Source organism: Gasterosteus aculeatus, chromosome 20 (genome assembly GCF_964276395.1).
Source record: "Gasterosteus aculeatus chromosome 20, fGasAcu3.hap1.1, whole genome shotgun sequence".
Classification (NCBI taxonomy): domain Eukaryota; kingdom Metazoa; phylum Chordata; class Actinopteri; order Perciformes; family Gasterosteidae; genus Gasterosteus; species Gasterosteus aculeatus.
This window is the reverse complement of record NC_135707.1, coordinates 563,801-583,867: the sequence shown is the minus strand read 5'-3', so window position 1 is coordinate 583,867 and position 20,067 is coordinate 563,801. Positions and strand designations below refer to the sequence as shown.

General features: G+C 46.8%; 3 protein-coding genes and 1 long non-coding RNA gene across 6 annotated transcripts; 2 read left to right on the top strand and 2 right to left on the bottom strand.

Annotated features, from left to right (window-relative positions):
- Window positions 1-411: 411 nt before the first annotated feature.
- LOC144389475 (uncharacterized) lies at window positions 412-851 on the bottom strand. The gene is made up of 2 exons (XR_013453568.1): window positions 720-851; window positions 412-591 (listed from the first exon to the last, which is right to left on the bottom strand). It is a non-coding gene; the product is annotated as an uncharacterized LOC144389475 (long non-coding RNA).
- A 734-nt stretch (window positions 852-1,585) lies between these two features.
- LOC120811024 (methyltransferase-like protein 27) lies at window positions 1,586-4,653 on the bottom strand. The gene is made up of 5 exons (XM_078094262.1): window positions 4,516-4,653; window positions 3,974-4,102; window positions 3,417-3,552; window positions 2,699-2,791; window positions 1,586-2,610 (listed from the first exon to the last, which is right to left on the bottom strand). The coding sequence occupies exons 2-5, from the start codon at window positions 4,088-4,090 to the stop codon at window positions 2,177-2,179; spliced, it is 780 nt and encodes a 259-aa protein (XP_077950388.1). The 5' UTR covers window positions 4,091-4,102; window positions 4,516-4,653; the 3' UTR covers window positions 1,586-2,176.
- A 3,093-nt stretch (window positions 4,654-7,746) lies between these two features.
- Window positions 7,747-12,293, top strand: LOC120811023 (uncharacterized). Of its 2 annotated transcripts, XM_040166100.2 has the most exons (7): window positions 7,747-8,048; window positions 8,202-8,585; window positions 9,235-9,501; window positions 9,662-9,752; window positions 10,056-10,095; window positions 10,274-10,350; window positions 10,473-12,293. In XM_040166100.2, the coding sequence occupies exons 1-7, from the start codon at window positions 7,895-7,897 to the stop codon at window positions 10,522-10,524; spliced, it is 1,065 nt and encodes a 354-aa protein (XP_040022034.2). In that variant the 5' UTR covers window positions 7,747-7,894; the 3' UTR covers window positions 10,525-12,293. The 2 variants fall into 2 exon arrangements, with proteins under 2 accessions (XP_040022034.2, XP_040022035.2); XM_040166101.2 differs by lacking the exon at window positions 9,235-9,501.
- Window positions 12,294-12,337: 44 nt separating this feature from the next.
- On the top strand, window positions 12,338-16,579 carry mtx1a (metaxin 1a). 2 transcript variants are annotated; one of them, XR_013453567.1, is made up of 9 exons: window positions 12,338-12,554; window positions 13,365-13,434; window positions 13,512-13,591; window positions 14,755-14,847; window positions 14,950-15,132; window positions 15,447-15,523; window positions 15,758-15,915; window positions 16,032-16,337; window positions 16,371-16,579. XR_013453567.1 is itself a non-coding variant. In XM_040164425.2 (8 exons), exons 1-8 carry the CDS (start codon window positions 12,474-12,476, stop codon window positions 16,256-16,258), a joined length of 969 nt encoding a protein of 322 aa, XP_040020359.2. In that variant the 5' UTR covers window positions 12,338-12,473; the 3' UTR covers window positions 16,259-16,579. The 2 variants fall into 2 exon arrangements, 1 of the variants encoding a protein (XP_040020359.2); XM_040164425.2 differs by having other exon boundaries at window positions 16,032-16,579.
- The last annotated feature ends 3,488 nt before the right edge of the window (window positions 16,580-20,067 follow it).

Here is a 20,067-nt window from a genome sequence, read left to right as displayed (position 1 = left end):
CCTCGCGGAGGAGAAAGCCCCGCCCCCTGCCTCGCGTCACCAAATTGTGAGATAAAAAATAGCAGATTGTCTTTATACGCACTGACGTACATTTGCACGACTTGCATAACAAACGGCTGGATGGATTTAAATGATGTTTATATGTTTTCAGATGTTCGCCTTTATTATTTATGATCTACGATTCCTGTTGTTTTAGTGTTGTTGTGTTTTAATTCATATTAACTTTGGATTGTCTAAGTCAGTGGTTCTCAAATGGGGGTACGTGTCTTTGTTTCTAACTTTATTGAGAATCATTAATGAAATGAAACGTAGGTCTTAAGTGGAGCTACATGACAGTCGGTGAGGTATATTGTGGTATATTATTAGTGTAATTCTGCTTATGCTTCAACGAAAAGAGTACAACAATGTGTGTGTATTGTCAGCTTTTGATTATTATTAACTTTCATTCATCTCATTTACATAATTTGCAGCATAAAGCCAAAAAGCAGAAGGACGGTGAATAAATCCTACTGTGCGATGGATGCCCTTTTGTTTGGGTTTGAGCACCTGCCCCACAAAATGTGGTGCCTGTCGCCGACTGTATCCCTCTGACTGGAGATGAGGACCCACACATCCTCACAGACCAGGACCCACACATCCTCACAGACCAGGACCCACACATCCTCACAGACCAGGACCCACACATCCTCACAGACCATGACCCACACATCCTCACAGACCAGGAGATGAGGACCCACACATCCTCACAGACCAGGACCCACACATCCTCACAGACCAGGAGATGAGGACCCACACATCCTCACAGACCAGGACCCACACATCCTCACAGACCAGGACCCACACATCCTCACAGAGCAGGACCCACACATCCTCACAGACCAGGACCCACACATCCTCACAGACCAGGACCCACACATCCTCACAGACCAGGACCCACACATCCTCACAGACCAGGACCCACACATCCTCACAGACCAGGACCCACACATCCTCACAGACCAGGAGATGAGGACCCACACATCCTCACAGACCAGGACCCACACATCCTCACAGACCAGGACCCACACATCCTCACAGACCATGACCCACACATCCTCACAGACCAGGAGATGAGGACCCACACATCCTCACAGACCAGGACCCACACATCCTCACAGACCAGGAGATGAGGACCCACACATCCTCACAGACCAGGACCCACACATCCTCACAGACCAGGACCCACACATCCTCACAGAGCAGGACCCACACATCCTCACAGACCAGGACCCACACATCCTCACAGACCAGGACCCACACATCCTCACAGACCAGGACCCACACATCCTCACAGACCAGGACCCACACATCCTCACAGACCAGGACCCACACATCCTCACAGACCAGGACCCACACATCCTCACAGACCAGGAGATGAGGACCCACACATCCTCACAGACCAGGACCCACACATCCTCACAGACCAGGACCCACACATCCTCACAGACCAGGACCCACACATCCTCACAGACCAGGACCCACACATCCTCACAGACCAGGACCCACACATCCTCACAGACCAGGAAGTCTCAGTAACACACACCCATAGAACACGCTGGAGATCCTTCAGTTCAGAGGAAAGACACCAACGAGGTGATGATACAACACATTAGTTTATACATGTCTTTGGCGTGACTCTCCTCCTGTTGGTGTCGTCCCACTGTCCTTCTCCTTGTCCTTCACCTGCCCCTCGACCTGCTTGTTGATGCTGGACTAACTCAGTCTGGTTGTCAGACCCTCGCGTTGTGTCTCCTTGCGTAACGTGAGTGAACATGAAGAAACATTCCCCCCTTGAGCGACTCTAGTCGTTCACACGAGAAAACCTTTGGTCCTGTATTCAATAAAAACCCTTCTAGATCAGGGGTCTCAAACTCCGGCCCGCCAGCGGGGGGGTTCGGCCGACTTTGGCGTACCGTCAGCGCGACCGTACCTTTCGCCGGTCGGACCGTCAGCGCCGTCAGCCCCCCCCGCCGACCGTGATGGTCTAGCTGGCGTTCGGTCGGGGGCTGCATCTGGCCCAAACCTGAAATGAGTTTGAGACCCCCGTTCTAGATCAACCCTCCTGCACCAATGAGTAACTTATTATCCCAAAAGCCCCAACTGAGTTCTAAGATTTCATTATACCCCTGATATCTAATCAAGCTTCTACCATTTTGCATTTAAGATTAAAATTGTAAACACACTCAAAATAGACCAAATTTAAACTACAACCACAAAATAACCTACACAGAACAATATTTTTCCACAGCATTTCTCTATATTGTATTATGTTTTCATATCTAAAGCCATGGGCTACCTCAGCTCTCTGATTGAGCCTTTGCTTTAACGGCTGTGCTTCTTGTAGAGATAAGCAGTCCCACTTAGGTAACACTCCTCCAGCTGCAGCTGCTGGATCTCCTCTGGCTTCAGATGAGGGTCCTTCATGTATCTGTTGGTGCGTTTGAGTCCTACTGGACTCCACCTCCTCCAGGTCCTCCTCCTCCATCAGCTGCAGCTCTGCCTCCAGATCCTTCTTGTATTCACGTCCTGCTGGTCCACTGTGGTCGCCTCTCGACATGCAGACCAAACCACCTGCAGACCAACACACAGCGTGTTCACTCACAGGGAGTTCTGTACTGAGCATTCAGTATGAGAGATCCACATCAGGTCCGACTCTGACCTGGTTTGGCGGCCTGGCAGAGCTCCCTCACAACACTGACTGGTGCAAAACCCGGATCCAGAGCGCCAACCATGATCACCACATCAAACGCACCTGAAACCAGGAGGAGGAGGAGGAGCCCTGTTAAGGTTCCACCAATCAAGAAGGTTTTCATGGGTTAGTATCTTCCTCCTTGTCCTGGGCCTGATCTGTGGCGACGCCCTCTTTACACATGAAACTGATCTGATCTCATTATACATGGAACGGATCTGTGGCCCCGCCCTTTTTGCCCTGCAACTGATCTGTGGCCCCGCCCTCATTACACATGGAACGGATCTGTGGCCCCGCCCTTATTATACATGGAACTGATCTGTGGCCCCGCCCTTTTTGTCCTGCAACTGATCTGTGGCTCCGCCTTCTATATAACTGAAATGGTTATGCCGCATCCTTCATCATCTGGGATTATTCCTTTGTGTTTGTGTGTTAACTTACTGACGTTAGTTTTTAAGAAACGCTTTATTCCTCCGTTAAACAGGTAAGAAGTCCGCCAAGTTACGGGTAAACTTTGGTTCTCTCTTTTCTTACTTCTCCCTAGCGTGTGAAAACGTCTCCCGCTTGACTCCTAAAACAAGGACCCCTTAGGTGGCCTCAGTGCCTGTTGGAGCATAACTCATTCTCACTTACCAACACATATATACAGGTACAGTAAGTGTGTATGCAGTGTGAGTGTGTGGTGTACCAATCTTTGCTGGCAGTGGCTCTGCTCCCAGTAAGGCCAGTCTGAGCTCCTCGTAGATCCCGGTCTTAGCAGCTTGGTCCAGCATACCTTGACTGCCGTCCACTCCCACAAAGTGCTTGAAGCCCAGTTCTAACATCTAGAAGCACCAGAAGACAAAGACAACCAACATTAGCTCCTAAACCTCTACAAAATGAGGTTCTGGTCCTATCGTCGGTCCGTACAGAACTTTAGCAGCGTCTACTGGGACGACATTGGTTCGGTTTAACCATCTAAATATACCAGAAGAAGAAGAAGTGAGGGACTTGTGACGTAGTGACCAGACATGACCTGATGACCTTCCATGGCTAATTTCATGGTGTAATGTAATGGTTTATTCTGCTAACAAGCAACACAATCACCAGAGCGCACTGAGCACGTCCCCTAAATGCAAAGTTTACTGTGTTAGAAGTTTTTTTAGGCTCCTACTGGTCCAGTTCAACCATCTGATGTTAGCTGGGATTGACCCCATTCCCCCACGAGGACAAGGGGTGTAGAAGATGAATGGATGAAAGGCTCACCAGCATAGCGACCAACCCGGACCCACAGGCCACGTCCAGAACACGAGCGGCTCCTCGACTCCCCGAGAAGCTGCTGGACAGGAAGTCCACGGCCAGGTGTGGAGCTCGGTAGCACATCAGGCTCGTGTCCTGGTTCAGATAGATGGGAGGCTTAAGTGAACACCTGTACCTGAACAGGTAGTTGTGATGTCACGAGCGGCTGGTTCCTGGGGTTAGAGAGACGATCTGCAGGTTGGGCTCGCTGCAGAAGACCAGACCGCCGTAGGAGGATATCGTGGAGGAAGACTGTATATTCTCGTGAGTTGGATTCATGATCCCCCTCTGAAGACGGGACATTGTTTAAGGTGGACTGGCGCCGATCCACCGGAGCCTGAGTTACCCTGTTTGGACGACTGTTTTTGTTTCCGGAGAACGTGAATACAACCTTTTGTTTATATTTGAACCTGGTGTCCTCGCACCGCTCGAACTGCCCCGGTGAGAGCGGCGGCGCCTCTCAGGGCATCACATAGTATACAGAGTACCTGAACAGGTAGTACACAGACCTTCTCGTAGTTTTCTGCCCAGCTGTCGTAGAACTGAACTCTGTGTTTTGCATCAGTACTTTTACAGGACTGAATTTCAGCTCTCGCATTGTCTTCATTTCAGCAGGAGACGGACATCATGAGGAGACGATACTGCAAGAGACATAATGTTTGTGATAAACAGAAGGACGAGTGTTCCTTAATGTGATTAACACGTGAAGAATGTGAAAACACATCTTTGTGGTCATAATGACTTCAGATAACATCTAATACCCTTTGGTCTCTATGCGTCTCCCTGCCCCCGCCATACCTCTGCTTGTAGGACTAACAGCAACCGGGAAGACCGGTGGATCCAGTTGTCCACAGCTACTGGTTCCACATGTTCAAATTCATCTCAAGGATTGCCACCATTTGGCTTTTTGTTCTTTCACACTTGTTAATGTCTGTATCATAACTCTGAAGATGCTATGAGTCATAACAATGAGGGTACATGGACGCTGATCGATGGTCCCGTATCAACGTTGCTCCTCTCACCCTCCTCCTCCCGTCCTCCTTACTTTATTCTTGTTTTTCTGGTTCCGTACTCTTCCTTGAGTTCACTTATTTTAAGTTGCTCTCGATAAAAGCCAAATAAAAATGTAACTCTACCTACAAAATAACCACAAATAGGCAGAAAGCAACTTCAAAGTAGCTCGAAGACACAAAGATACATTAAAGATTAAAAAGATGCAACTTTAAAGAGAAACTAAGCGACCACAGAGATTCTGTGGCCCTCCGTACGAGGAGAGAGGAGGTGGTCTTTTTACTTCACTTGTTTCCCTCCAGTGACAAAGACCTCAGTCTTTAACTGACTGTAGTGTTGGTCCTTCAGAGACCTTCCCTGGTGGAAAGTCTCTCTTGAGCAGATGCTCTGTGTTATTTATGCAGTGTCTATTGTGTGTTTCTACCAACAACATAAATGAAATCGACAATTATGTAATTACATGAAGACTCAAGATGACATGATCATTAAAGAACTTAAAACAAAGGACACTGTTAAAAATCACATCACCATGAAAAAAACTATAGAGTAATAACTAAATCAGCTTTTTGGATTTCAACACCCGTCCATGTAGTCTGTCCATCAGGAGACGGGTTCTCCTCTTGTTCTCACTAAGCTTTCTTCCCTTGTTTCCCCGTGGAACGGTTTTCATTCATTTTGTAAAGCCCCCTGAGGCAAATTTGTAATTTGCGATTTTGGGCTTTACAAAATAAAATTAATTGAATTAAAATTTAACGTAAGACATAATAGTAGTACTGGTAGTACTGTTGGCAATAGTAGAAGAGTTTGCTCTCACCTGTGTGTGTGTGAATGAGTCCAGGTGTGGGCGCAGTGGGATCAGTGAGACTTGAAACCAGTTTAACAGGACAGTCAGTGCACATGGAGCACTTTCCACCAATAAGGTGTGTTATTCGTACCGTCACTGCCGTAAAGGGTCAGAGTGTTACGTGGAGAACAGAGGACACAGATGCAGAGGTGCGGAAAAATGTCTTTTATTCTTCCCAAACTCAAACTAAGGGGGCTGCCGTCAGCAGACGCAGTCCGGGACAAGACTTACAGTAGATCTCGAAAAAGACAACGCTGGATTGGTAACACAAGGACAAGGCAACAGCTCAGCGTTCAACAACAGTCTGACAGGGGAGTAGAGAAACGGTGGTTAGAAATAGACAAACAAATTAAGCAGTGAGCAGAAACAGGTGAGTTGAGAATCAGTGTGAGAGTTGATTGCTATGGAAAGCGGCTGTGGGCGTTTAGGGCGAGTGAAAGCATGAATGGGAATGAGGAGGTGTGTTAATGAGTATCAGCTGGGTGTGCGTGTGTGTGTGTGTGTGTGTGTGTGTGTGTGTGTGTGTGTGTGTGTGTGTGTGTGTGTGTGTGTGTGTGTGTGTGTGTGTGTGTGTGTGTGGAAAAACAAAACAAGGAGGAATCCGGATCATGACACAGAGTACTTCGTCCAGCCCAATTGGTGAAATCTGCTTTTCCCAATACAAACCTCTGCAAAGAGGTTTGTATTTCAACTTACTGGTACCACATATAGACCAGCTGACCATCCAACCACTGGTACCACATATAGACCAGCTGACCATCCAACCACTGGTACCACATATAGACCAGCTGACCATCCAACCACTGGTACCACATATAGACCAGCTGACCATCCAACCACTGGTACCACATATAGACCAGCTGACCATCCAACCACTGGTACCACATATAGACCAGCTGACCATCCAACCACTGGTACCACATATAGACCAGCTGACCATCCAACCACTGGTACCACATATAGATCAGCTGACCATCCAACCACTGGTACCACATATAGACCAGCTGACCATCCAACCACTGGTACCACATATAGACCAGCTGACCATCCAACCACTGGTACCACATATAGACCAGCTGACCATCCAACCACTGGTAACACATATAGACCAGCTGACCATCCAACCACTGGTACCACATATAGACCAGCTGACCATCCAACCACTGGTACCACATATAGACCAGCTGACCATCCAACCACTGGTACCACATATAGACCAGCTGACCATCCAACCACTGGTACCACATATAGACCAGCTGACCATCCAACCACTGGTAACACATATAGACCAGCTGACCATCCAACCACTGGTACCACATATAGACCAGCTGACCATCCAACCACTGGTACCACATATAGACCAGCTGACCATCCAACCACTGGTACCACATATAGACCAGCTGACCATCCAACCACTGGTAACACATATAGACCAGCTGACCATCCAACCACTGGTACCACATATAGACCAGCTGACCATTCAACCACTGGTACCACATATAGACCAGCTGACCATTCAACCACTGGTACCACATATAGACCAGCTGACCATCCAACCACTGGTACCACATATAGACCAGCTGACCATCCAACCACTGGTACCACATATAGACCAGCTGACCATTCAACCACTGGTAACACATATAGACCAGCTGACCATCCAACCACTGGTACCACATATAGACCAGCTGACCATTCAACCACTGGTACCACATATAGACCAGCTGACCATTCAACCACTGGTACCACATATAGACCAGCTGACCATCCAGCCACTGGTACCACATATAGACCAGCTGACCATCCAACCACTGGTACCACATATAGACCAGCTGACCATCCAACCACTGGTACCACTGGTATCAGAGTAATAGAAACGTTGAGAACAGATAAGATTCCAATAGTTTTAGAATGAGATTGGCAAGCATTGGAGGGGTTGTTGTTTGATCTCTTTGGGTTTCTCAGAAAGTGACTGTTTTTAGGGAAGTTCCAGGACAAACACAGCTGACGCAAAACAGACACGTGGTTCAAAGATGATGTTGAAAGAGAAGTTTGGGGGAAAGGTGAAAGAAATGAGGAAGCGACTGGAGACATTCGCTTGGACTGATTCACAGTCGGTCCTCAAAGGGAAAAGGATGGCGGATGGGGACAAAAAGGTTGTGTGTTGCGTTTTGCTTCTCCTGACAGGTGAGACCGGCGCTCTCTCACTCGCACAAGCTAATCGGTATTTGTTGTCCTGTAACATGAGATGAAGCATCTGGTCAGGCCTCAGTTTACTACGACAGAGACAATCAGAGACACTGAACTCAGTTGATTTTGTGTGACCTTGTGTTGTCTCAGGTGCCGTGGGTCAGGGGCCGACGGTGGACTACCAGCATCCACTTTGTGCTGTTAAAGGATCCACTCTCACAATCCTCTGCTCCTTTACTCCACAGTCTGTCAATACAGACGGAAAACAGGTTCTGGTCGAGATCATCAGAGTCGTTTGGTGCCAGAACCATGAAATCTGTCAACTCACGACTCCGTCTGTGTACGACAGTGAATTACAAAATAAAAGGGTCAACAACCCTCGTTACCATTACCTGGGAGACAAGACGGGAAACTGCAGCTTACAGATCACAGGTGTGCAGGACGGAGACAATGGGACGTTTCGCTTTAGAATGGAAGCGAATGATGCAGCAAATCATTATACTGGCCGATCAGGAGCGACAGTCAGAGTGTCTGGTAAGATCATCCAACGCACATATGAATGGGCATCAACGCTTCTCCTTTTCGTTTGATAACTTCTGATGTATCCGAAGCTACCGCAGCTTACAACCTCCTCAGGAGGTCGTTGGTAAGAAGGACCTCACACAGGTTGACGAGATGATCGAGAGCTTTGGGAAGAACACGCCTTCTTTTTTCTTATTTGTGAAGGTTAAGTGGATGGAAGATGCTAAATGTTTTTGGTCTCTGGGATCTGATCTCAGAACAGTAACGTAGTAAAACGTCTATAAGTCACTTTGATCAGAAGTTTGAGACTCAGATGATGAGTCTCCTCACTCTTAAATCTCTTAAATCTAAACCAAGTTTCATATGATTTCATTCTGATTACTGCCAAATAAATGTATTAAGACTAGAAACCAGAGATAATAATGTTGAAGTAATAATAGTGGTCACTGAGCTAAGATAAAGAATAAAGACCATTGGTTGTCAGGAGTCTCAGATCAGCATTCACGAATTCATGTATTTCTTAAACAAAGTTAAAAAGCAAATCACTGGAATCATTAGAAACTCTAATGATAATGGGGTTTGAACCGGTTACATCATCATCGGTTCCATCCAATGAGCACCAGCGGTGTTCATGTATCAAAGCATTTAAAATGTATTTCAGACGGAGCTCAGATGGAGGTGCACAGCTCCACCCACAGAGCGTTTAAAAGAGGTGAAGCCGTCACACTGAAGTGCACTACAAAGTGCACTTTCCACCAGCTGGAGGTCACCTGGCTCAGAGATGGCCACGCCCTCAAACACACTGGCCCCTCCCTCCACCTTGCCGCTCTGACTGCAGGGGATTCTGGGAATTACACCTGTCGTTTAAAGAACGACGTCAGCTCGTTCTCTAAAGCGTTTAGTGTGCACGTGGAGGCTGAAGAGGAAGGTTAGTTGTTTTGTGGAGTACCTGGCCAGGTACCTGACAGGTAACAGTCATTTTAAATGCTGTTAACAGGAATTCACGGTCATCCCGCATCGGGTGGAGTCTTATTTTGAAAAGCTGACCGTGGGGATTGAGAGTCTCCTCACAGACTGCTGTGTTTCAGGAGGCGTTCAGGTGTCTCTAATAGTCAGCGTGGTGTCTTCTGTCCTGATGCTCCTCTGCTTCGTCATCGTGGTCCTCGCCATCATCAGGAAGTACGACACGCCCCTCATTCTCCAAATATACACATGTTGTATTTTTATATATCTTTGTAGTATTATCTTCTGCCGTTGATGTCCCTGTTCTCGGTTCATAAGTTACTTTTACTCTAACTACTCTAACTAGTACATTTTAGAAGTACTTGAATATTTACTTCTACACCACTACATCTGTGTCGGAAATATTGTGTCTTCTACACAATTACGTGACAACTTTGATTGAGTTACTGCCATTTAGACGTTCACATATATACACATGGACTTCATGATGTCATCTTGCTCTTATCGTTGTGTTTTTAGGAAGAATCAGTCAGCTGTGAGAGGGGAGGCGGGACCAGAGGTGACTCATTGATCATTAAGTATCTTATGATCATTTCCTTTTGTGCTCATTTTGTTTTAATTAATACAACGGTTACATATATATGTAATTATATACATGTATGTGTACAAATATGTATTTGTATGTGTAGCTGAAGGAGGTACTTTAGTTTGCATAATAATTAGAATCATACATGCAGGTGAAAGGAGCTCAGCAGCAGGAAGAAGACGTCAGCTACGCCCACATCCAGTTCAAGGCCAGAGGAGGCCAGGACAGGTACACCTGTATAATTATTATCATCATTAGTGTTATTGTGGTCATCATTATTAAGGGCATCAGAGACAATGAGTCTCTCTGACTGACTCAACATCTTTGTTTACTTGTTTGTTTGTTTGCAGACCCGTGAAGGTGGAGGACGACTCCATCATCTACAGCTCTGTAGTTGCTTGAGGCTGAGGTCACATGACCTCTGAACATGTTATTATAACATCATAACTATTCAGTCACAAAACATTTAATATCGAATGCTTCTGGATCCAAACACGTGTCTTATAAATATTGCTGATACTCCTCTGTGTGTACTACTACCTCTTGGAATACTTCAAACGGATACAGATCAGTTATGTGGTGACATTAGCTTAATGTGCGTATCGCTTTCATTGTGATTTTGCTAACGTAAATAATTTACCATTCATATTCGGCTGGATCTGTCAAAATATAGATCATAATATACATTTGACTTTTGTAAACATCAGCTTTTAAGTTCTTGCAAAACAACCACATGTTTAGCTATCAGGGAACACAAAGTATTCGTACCAGCGAGCATTGGGAACCACTGACATAAACGTTAAGCGTCTTTAGCCGCACGTCGTTAAACCGCTGTGATCACAGAGCAAAACAAACATGTTTTTGCTCATTTGGCTGCTTGTTGACTTATTTTCCGAAATACAAACAAAGTGAAGAAGATTCAAAAAGCCAACAAGGTTGGCGGTTCAAGCCCCGGCAGCTCCATGTCCCGTGTCGAAGTGTCCCTGAGCAAGACACATAACCCCAAATTGCTCCCCGGGCAAAAAAAGTGAAGTCGCTTTGGATAAAAGCGTCAGCTAAATGACCTGTAATGTAATAATGAAATTGCATTCTCTGTAGTGACCAGCAGGGGGCGACTCTTCTGCTCCCATAGACGTCTATGAGGAAATGACTCTACTTCTCTGTAGTGACCAGCAGGGGGCGACTCCTCTGCTCCCATAGACGTCTATGAGGAAATGACTCTACTTCTCTGTAGTGACCAGCAGGGGGCGACTCCTCTGCTCCCATAGACGTCTATGAGGAAATGACTCTACTTCTCTGTAGTGACCAGCAGGGGGCGACTCCTCTGCTCCCATAGACGTCTATGAGGAAATGACTCTACTTCCCTGTAGTGACCAGCAGGGGGCGACTCCTCTGCTCCCATAGACGTCTATGAGGAAATGACTCTACTTCTCTGTAGTGACCAGCAGGGGGCGACTCCTCTGCTCCCATAGACGTCTATGAGGAAATGACTCTACTTCTCTGTAGTGACCAGCAGGGGGCGACTCCTCTGCTCCCATAGACGTCTATGAGGAAATGACTCTACTTCTCTGTAGTGACCAGCAGGGGGCGACTCCTCTGCTCCCATAGACGTCTATGAGGAAATTACTCTTCTTCTCTCTTGATTTATTCCCTCAGTAAACATTGTAAATGTGCATTTATGGTCTCAGTCTCTAGTTTCAAGTCTTCTTCAACACAACATGATGTTCATTTAGTAAATGATGGTCCATTTAGAGTCAAACAGACCATAAAGCAGGGGACGCTTTAGGGCGGGGCTACACTCTGATTGACAGGTCTCCTCGGCCTCCTCGGTCTATGTCCACTTCCTGTTGCATGAAAAACAAGATGGCAACAGACAAAAAAAGCAAGCTAGAAGCTTTGAAACATCCACAAACCAACAACAGACATCACCATCACCACCAACGCCCAGAATAATGACAATGTAATAATTTCGGAGCTGAAAGCCTGGAGCTCTCTGATTGGTCAATTTGTAAAGCAATGCTCCCTGGGACGTGTAGTCTTGTGAATGTCTATAAGTGCATAAGTGGCATTTTGTCTGGTCGTTTAAACTATAAAATGCACAGAATGTTTCTTATTTCATTTTAACACTCCGGGGTTTTTTTTAATAATAAAGTGTAAATACCTTTTTGTAATTTATTTTATTATATTTCAGTAAGTACTTTTAATATAAATAGTAATTCGGAGTATGTGAGAGGTCTTGTTTTCATTTAGTGACGGTAACAAAAACAGGAAGTAGATACGATACATTCCGGCGGCCTCGTCCGCACCTCCGGCTTCTCTTCCGGTGTCAGAGGTCACGGTCCCGGCTGAAGATGGCGGCGCCCGACGAGTTGTTTTGCTGGGAAGGAGACTGGGGTCTCCCGTCCGTCAGCACCGACTGCCTGGTGGTCCTGGTGAGTGTCCGTCCCAAACGGCTTCATTCACAACCGGAAACACCGGATAAATCACCCGGCAGCTGCTGCTAGCGTTAGCATGCTACGGCTCAATGAACGACGGACGGACGGTTAACCGACACGACACGTTTTAAAGTGACGCCGGTGACGTCAGAGTGTTCGATCAGATGGCTTCTGTATGGATTAAACGGAATATTCTCATTATTTATTATTTCTCACTGTTCAAGGCCTATAAAGGTGTTATGATCACAGGCAACGTGCTTACCGCAAATTGAGCTGCAAAAATAAATCGATCCACTAAAAGTGGAAGTACAAACTATGACAGGCTTCATTTGAGAGTATCGGCAGTGAAAGTACACAAGTATGTCGTACATGTGTCACTAAGAGACGTTTAATCCCTCAAATGTCCGCGAGGCGGAGCTACACTCACTGCTGTCACTTCGTCTGTCTCTCTATATGTCTTCATGTGGACAAACTGTCCATCCTCTTGTAAGATGAGACAGCTTGTAGTGTGAGCTCCCAGAATCCTTTGCAGCGGCGGTGGGCTGATGATTCAGGGTCTTGTGTAGATGCATCACACCTCAGCTAAACATGGTGTGTTGATCTGCGCACAGAGCAGCAGTGCATTCTGGGTAATGTCGGGCGGTTGGCCACTACTGTGTTGTAATTACTAATTTTCAGTTTATTTTTAATTTGATTCTATCCATAGTTCCACCTGCCTTCATCCCGTGTTGTTATTGCTTATCTGTTGTTGTTGTTGTTTCATCTGTTGTTGTGGTTTTATTTTTTGTTGTTGTTGTCTCCCGGCAGGCCTACGCTCAGTTTGCAGGAGCTCCTCTGAAGCTCCGGAAGATGTCTAACCCCTGGAGGAGTCCCAGCGGTGAGGCACCGCCACACAACAAACAACTGTTGTTGTTTTTGTTGTTCCCTTCATCTTTTTTTGTTTGTTTTTCTCAGGCTTACTTCCTACTCTGAGGACCAATCAGAAAGAGAGTTTGACCAGACCCTCTGACATCATCATCCACCTGAGAAAACAGGTAACCACCCCCTTCACTGAGTGTGTCTGCATGTGTGTCTGCGTGTGTGTGTGTGTGTGTCTGCGTGTGTGTCTGCATGTGTGTGTGTGTGTGTGTCTGCATGTGTGTCTGCGTGTGTGTGTGTGTCTGCATGTGTGTCTGCATGTGTGTCTGCGTGTGTGTGTGTGTGTGTCTGCGTGTGTGTGTGTGTGTGTCTGCGTGTGTGTCTGCATGTGTGTGTGTGTGTGTGTCTGCATGTGTGTCTGCGTGTGTGTGTGTGTGTGTCTGCGTGTGTGTGTGTGTGTGTCTGCGTGTGTGTCTGCATGTGTGTGTGTGTGTGTGTCTGCGTGTGTGTCTGCATGTGTGTGTGTGTGTGTGTCTGCGTGTGTGTCTGTGTGTGTGTGTGTGTGTCCAGTTGCGAAAGCTCTTTCCTGCTGTCTATCTGACTGCCAGCTGGAACACATTACCCAGCATGCTCTCTGCCTCGCGCTGCTTTTGGTCGGAGCTGCTGAAGAAGCGCCTCCGGCAGCTCAGTTGTAAAAACCATGAAAGGCCCCCGAGTAGAAGCTCCTTGTTGCCTCCTCTCCACATTGCCACATCTTCTGTGTCCTAGTTTAGAGCTGCTCTACAGCTTGAATAGCTAAAACGCCTAGCGCTACACAAGCGCTACACAAGCGCTACACAAGAGCTACACAAGCGCTACACGAGCGCTACACGAGCGCTACACAAGCGCTACACAAGAGCTACACAAGCGCTACACAAGAGCTACACAAGAGCTACACGAGCGCTACACGAGCGCTACACGAGCGCTACACAAGAGCTACACGAGCGCTACACGAGCGCTACACGAGCGCTACACGAGCGCTACACGAGCGCTACACGAGCGCTACACGAGCGCTACACGAGCGCTACACGAGCGCCACACAAGAGCTACACAAGAGCTACACAAGAGCTACACAAGCGCTACACAAGCGCTACACAAGAGCTACACAAGAGCTACACAAGAGCTACACAAGCGCTACACAAGAGCTACACAGGCGCTACACAGGCGCTACACAGGCGCTACACAGGCGCTACACAAGAGCTACACAAGCGCTACACAAGAGCTACACAAGCGCTACACAAGCGCTACAATGCGCTACGATCTACGATGCGCAGCTCTATGATCTTTCTGTGTTTTTCAGAAATACAACGCGGACTACGACCTCTCGGCCAAAGAGGGCGCCGATAGCCTGGCCTTCACCTCTCTGCTGGAGGAGAAGCTGAAACCTGCTTTGGTGAGTGACCCTCAGCGAGTGACTGCCCACACCCTGCACACACACACACACACACACACACACACACACACGTGTTCAGGACAGGTTCTGTGTGTGACCTAGATCTACACCTTCTGGGTGGAGCCCAAGAACTACGTGGACGTGACGCGCCGCTGGTACGCCGACCACATGCCCTTCCCCCTCAACTTCTTCCTGCCCGGCCGCATGCAGCGCGGCCAGCTGGAGAAGCTGCGTCTGCTGCGCGGAGACGAGGGCCTGGAGGCCGGGGAGGAGCTGGAGAAGGAGGTGAGGAGGACAGCCTCATAGTTTCCATGTGTTCAGGTTGGTTGGAAGAAGTTTACAAGCAAAAGGGAAAATGTGTCTCCAGTGGAAAACGCTGGTAATGGAAACGAGTCAAAGGTCAAACGCGCGGTTAACCGCCCATTTGTTCCTTTCTGAGCCGTCTGAGCTCATGAAGGCAGCTGGTCCTGGAGCCTCCACGTGAATGTTCTTCTTCACCACGCGTCACCGAACACGAGCTCACGTTCCTCACACACCGTGTGTGTGTGTGTGTGTGTGTGTGTGTGTGTCTAACGTGTGACCCTGTGTCTGTTCTCCAGCTGTACCGTGACGCTGTCGAGTGTCTCAATCTTCTCTCCCAGCGACTCGGCTCACAGAAGTTCTTCTTCGGGGACTCGTGAGTTCAGAGCTGATCCTCAAAGGCGTTACCGTAGCAACGGTCATGTTACTACTGTGCATGAGATGAGAGTTAAGACAGTGGAGATATTTACGTATTAAAATACTGGTTAATATTTGTACTATACCTCCTCCTGTGTGTGTGTGTGTGTGTGTGTGTGTGTGTGTGTGTGTGTGTGTGTGTGTGTGTGTGTGTGTGTGTGTGTGTGTGTGTGTGTGTGTGTGTACTATGCAGACCCTGTTCTCTGGACGCCTACGTCTTCGGCCACTTGGCCCCCGTCCTGAAGTCCAAGCTGCCCAACAGCAAACTGCAGCAGCACCTCAAGTCCTTGGACAACCTGAGCAGCTTCTGCAGCAACATCCTGCTGCTCTACTTCCCCCAGGACGGCCGCGGTGAGGTCACCGCCGCGCGAGGTCACCGCCGCGCGACGAGCTGACATGAAGACGCGTTTGTTGGACTTTCGCTTCGGCTGACGTGAATCTTTCCTCCCCCTTTCTTCTTTTCCCAGAGACCTTCGGTCCAAAGACGTCCTGCTCGCCAGCGGCGGCGCCCGAAGGCGGCGACTTTGACCACGTCCCCAACAAGCGCCGGAAGCAGGTGCTGTCGGCCCTGGTGGCGCTGGGCGCCATGCTGAGCTACGCCCTGCTGACCGGCATGGTGTCCATCCAGCAGGAGGCGCTGCAGCCGCAACCGCAACCTATGACCATCGGTTCCCACGAGGACGAGGACAACTGAGGAGGCACAGCGGTGCATCATGGGACTATACGGACAAACGTAGAGATCTCGTAGCAGCGTGTTGTCTCGCTCTGAAGAGGTTTCACCAAAGACGAGTGTCTCATCTGAAGAGGTTTCACCAAAGACGAGTGTCTCATATTAGAAGTGAATAATCGTCAGTGGAACGACGGTGGTTTATGTACAGAAATACATTAAAACATGATTCTCTTGATATTCTTTGTAGGAGTTAGATTTGTTTAACTTGTTCATTTTTTAACAATATTGTCTAAAGAGGAAACCGAAATTGGCTCAGGCCTTAAAAATAAACTGATTTAACTTTCAGTTTTAAACTGTTTCCTCATTTGATCAACGCAAAGTACAAACCATGTGAAGCAAGAAGCCGGTTAAGTAGCCCCCTTTGTCTGCAGCTGCTGGTGTTCGGAGGAAAGTCTCCACACCTACAGATGAAATGTTGAGTCAGACTGGATGAGACGTCTGAACAGTCATTTAAATCTCACCATAGACTCTGATGGGATTGATGTTCTTTGACTGGTCCGCTGGGAACGTCCCGTCGTAGCCGTCTGCATGTTGAGGGTCATCGTCCTGCTGGAGGAAGAAGCTCCTTCTGCAGACCATCATGTTCTCAAGGATTGTCCGGTATTTGGCTGCATCCATCTTCCCCTCGTGACGGCTTCCTGCTGAAGAGGAGCGTGATGCTACACCACCATGCTCCCTGTTGGGGTGGTGTGCTCAGGGTGACGGGTGGTGTTGGCTTTCCTCCACACAGCGTCTCACATCGAGGCCAAGAAGTTCCATTCTGGTCTCCTCTGAGCAGAGCACCTTCTTCCTCATGTTGCTGGTTCTCCCACGTTGTGTTTCTTCTGGTTTAGGTGCTGCTTCACATGACCTCCACCATCACCCCCCTAAACCCACTTGAGATGAGTTGGACAGCAGAGTGAAGACAAAGCGGACAACAAGTGCTTAGAACCTCTGGAAGTCCTTCAAGACTGTTGGAGAACCTTCTGTGTGATTCCCTCATGGAGCTAATTGAAGGAAGCCCAAAGCAGAATGTCCAACATAGAAAACACGCTCCACTTTCTTTAAAACATGTTTTAATGTCTTCAATATTAATCTACAATGTAGAAAGAAATGAATAACACATGAAATGAGAAGGTGTGTCCAAATGTTTCTCTGCCACTGTACACATTATGTGTATATGTGGATGTACGTTACATGTAATTTATCCAAAGCGACTTACAATCAGAACATTTCAACGATACAAACTCAAAAGAACAAGAAAGTGTGATTTCATCAAATAAGCCAATGTACAACTTGCTGTAGATAAGAACCATTATAAGTCCAATGTAAGTGCTACAGTTAGTTAGTGTGTTAGTGGAGGTAGAGTCTGAAGAGGTGTGTCTTTAGTCTGAAGATGTGAAGGCTCTCTGTGGTCCTGATGTCTTCAGAGACCTCCTTCCACCATTTAGGAGCAGGACAGCAGAGAGTGGAGATCTAGTCGAGTGTTTTGCTCTCAGTGAGGAGGAACAAGCAGTTTATCACATGCAGAGCGGAGAGGTCAGAGGTCGGGATGTCGGGTTGGACCAGGTCCTGGATGTAAGCTGGACCCCATCCATTCACAGCATGGTACGTAAGCACCATGTTTAGAACTGGATGAGCCACCGGTACCAGTGAAGAGAGCGGAGGAGTGGAGGAGTGAGGGAGAACTTAGGAAGGTTAAAGACCAGTGGAGCTGCTGCATTCTGGATGAGCTGCAGAGGCTGAATGGTGGAAGCAGGAGACCTGCAGGAGAGAGTTACAGTAGTCCAGGAGGGAGACGACCAGAGCCTGAATCAGAACCTTCTGAGTGAGAAGGGGACGTGTTCTCCTGATGTTGTAGAGCGAGTATCTACAGGATGGTGGTGTCAGTGATGTTGGAGTCAGGGAGAGTCGGCTGTCGACGTCACGCCGAGGTTCCTGCAGTCAAAGTGGACGTTAACACGGAGTCTCACAGTTAACAGTCAGGTCCTGTGTCGATATACTAAGGTGATTTAACTGTGACCAGCTAATATTCATATTGCTCCATAGATGTATGTATGTAACCCAGAGCAGTACTCCCGTCTCCTGACTACACTGACGCTCTGTGGGACCACAGCTCCACTGGGCCGCGTTGGGTTAAGGGGCCTTGCTCAGGGGCCCCTCAGCACACAGCAAAATCCTCACAGTTCATTTTCCGCAAAAGTGTTGAAGTGCAGAGTTGAAATCACACTGCAAAAGGTGATTCAACTCTTACGGATTTATTTTTGTCACTTATTCTGAGTTACCTTGTTAACCCTTGGTTGAGTGTTGATTTAACACTGACAATATAAACTCCAGCTCAGAGTTAAAATAGAGTCTGAAATGTGCTGTGTGGTTGTGGGGTCCTGCTGTTTAACTTCACCAGCACTGATTTGCTCTTGAACCTCACTTCTTTAAACCTGAAGTTAATCCAAGAGCATCTGGATCGGCACGCACAGCTGCACATGACATCATCACACAAGAATGTAACCCTGTGTGTGTCTGTGTGTTTGTGTGTTTAACGGGCTGATCTGGAAGCAGTTTGCCGAGCTGATTTCTTCCTCCTCGGGTTTCCCCGTCTCTCTCTCTCTCGACTCGGAGGAGGCAGCCGGGTGTGTGGAGGGAATTTCCTCGACCCCCCACCTGCTGTTAAAGGCCGGTTTCCACGGCAACGCTCCTGCAGTCAGGAAACAAACAGAGAACCACAAGTCTTCTCTGGCCTCCTTTCACCACCGTTTACATCTTTACATGAGGAAGGGCAGCCTGCCTCGCGGTAACCCCCCCTCCCTAAAACCTGGTGACCCCCATAGAGACCCAGTGTGCAGTCAAGCTCACAAGACCAGGTTCCCACAACAGACATGTGTGTCCCTCCTCCGATCATCTCACTCCAAAAAGCTCAAACGATTTTGTTCAAACGTAAAAGAAATAATACATTGAGATTTCATTTAAATTTCAATTTAGTCTGTTAATCACCGTCTCACTAAAGTCTCAATAAAGTCTAATTCATTAACTGTACAGTCTTAATAATCTCCAATTTAATCATGTAATCACAGTAAAGTCTTAATAAAGTCTCATTTAATCACAGTAAAGTCTTAATAAAGTCTCATTTAATCACAGTAAAGTCTTAATAAAGTCTCATTTAATCACAGTAAAGTCTAAATAAAGTCTCATTTAATCACAGTAAAGTCTTAATAAAGTCTCATTTAATCACAGTAAAGTCTTAATAAAGTCTCATTTAATCACAGTAAAGTCTTAATAAAGTCATTTAATCACAGTAAAGTCTTAATAAAGTCTCATCTAATCACAGTAAAGTCTTAATAAAGTCTCATTTAATCACAGTAAAGTCTTAATAAAGTCTCATTTAATCACAGTAAAGTCTTAATAAAGTCATTTAATCACAGTAAAGTCTTAATAAAGTCTCATCTAATCACAGTAAAGTCTTAATAAAGTCTCATTTAATCACAGTAAAGTCTTAATAAAGTCTCATTTAATCACAGTAAAGTCTTAATAAAGTCTCATTTAATCACAATAAAGTCTTAAAGTATAATTGAATCACACTAAAGTCTTAATAAAGTCTCATTTAATCACTTTTGTGGTAAAAAAGTATAATCTAATCACCCTAACGTGTTAATAAAGTATAATTTAATTACAGTAAAGTCTTAATAAAGTCATTTAATCACAGTAAAGTCTTAATAAAGTCTCATTTAATCACAGTAAAGTCTTAATAAAGTCTCATTTAATCACAATAAAGTCTTAAAGTATAATTGAATCACACT

Coding starts and splice junctions, on each gene's coding strand:
- LOC120811024 (XM_078094262.1), bottom strand. CDS start 4,090: ATGTGCTACCGAGCTCCACACCTGGCCGTGGACTTCCTGTCCAGCAGC. Junction 3,553..3,973: donor CCGGGTTGGTCGCTATGCTG/GTGAGCCTTTCA, acceptor TGGTGCTTCTAG/ATGTTAGAACTGGGCTTCAA. Junction 2,792..3,416: donor GCCACTGCCAGCAAAGATTG/GTACACCACACA, acceptor TCCTGGTTTCAG/GTGCGTTTGATGTGGTGATC.
- LOC120811023 (XM_040166100.2), top strand. CDS start 7,895: ATGATGTTGAAAGAGAAGTTTGGGGGAAAGGTGAAAGAAATGAGGAAG. Junction 8,586..9,234: donor AGCGACAGTCAGAGTGTCTG/GTAAGATCATCC, acceptor AATGTATTTCAG/ACGGAGCTCAGATGGAGGTG. Junction 9,502..9,661: donor CGTGGAGGCTGAAGAGGAAG/GTTAGTTGTTTT, acceptor GCTGTGTTTCAG/GAGGCGTTCAGGTGTCTCTA.
- mtx1a (XM_040164425.2), top strand. CDS start 12,474: ATGGCGGCGCCCGACGAGTTGTTTTGCTGGGAAGGAGACTGGGGTCTC. Junction 12,555..13,364: donor CCGACTGCCTGGTGGTCCTG/GTGAGTGTCCGT, acceptor GTCTCCCGGCAG/GCCTACGCTCAGTTTGCAGG. Junction 15,916..16,031: donor CTTCCCCCAGGACGGCCGCG/GTGAGGTCACCG, acceptor TTCTTTTCCCAG/AGACCTTCGGTCCAAAGACG.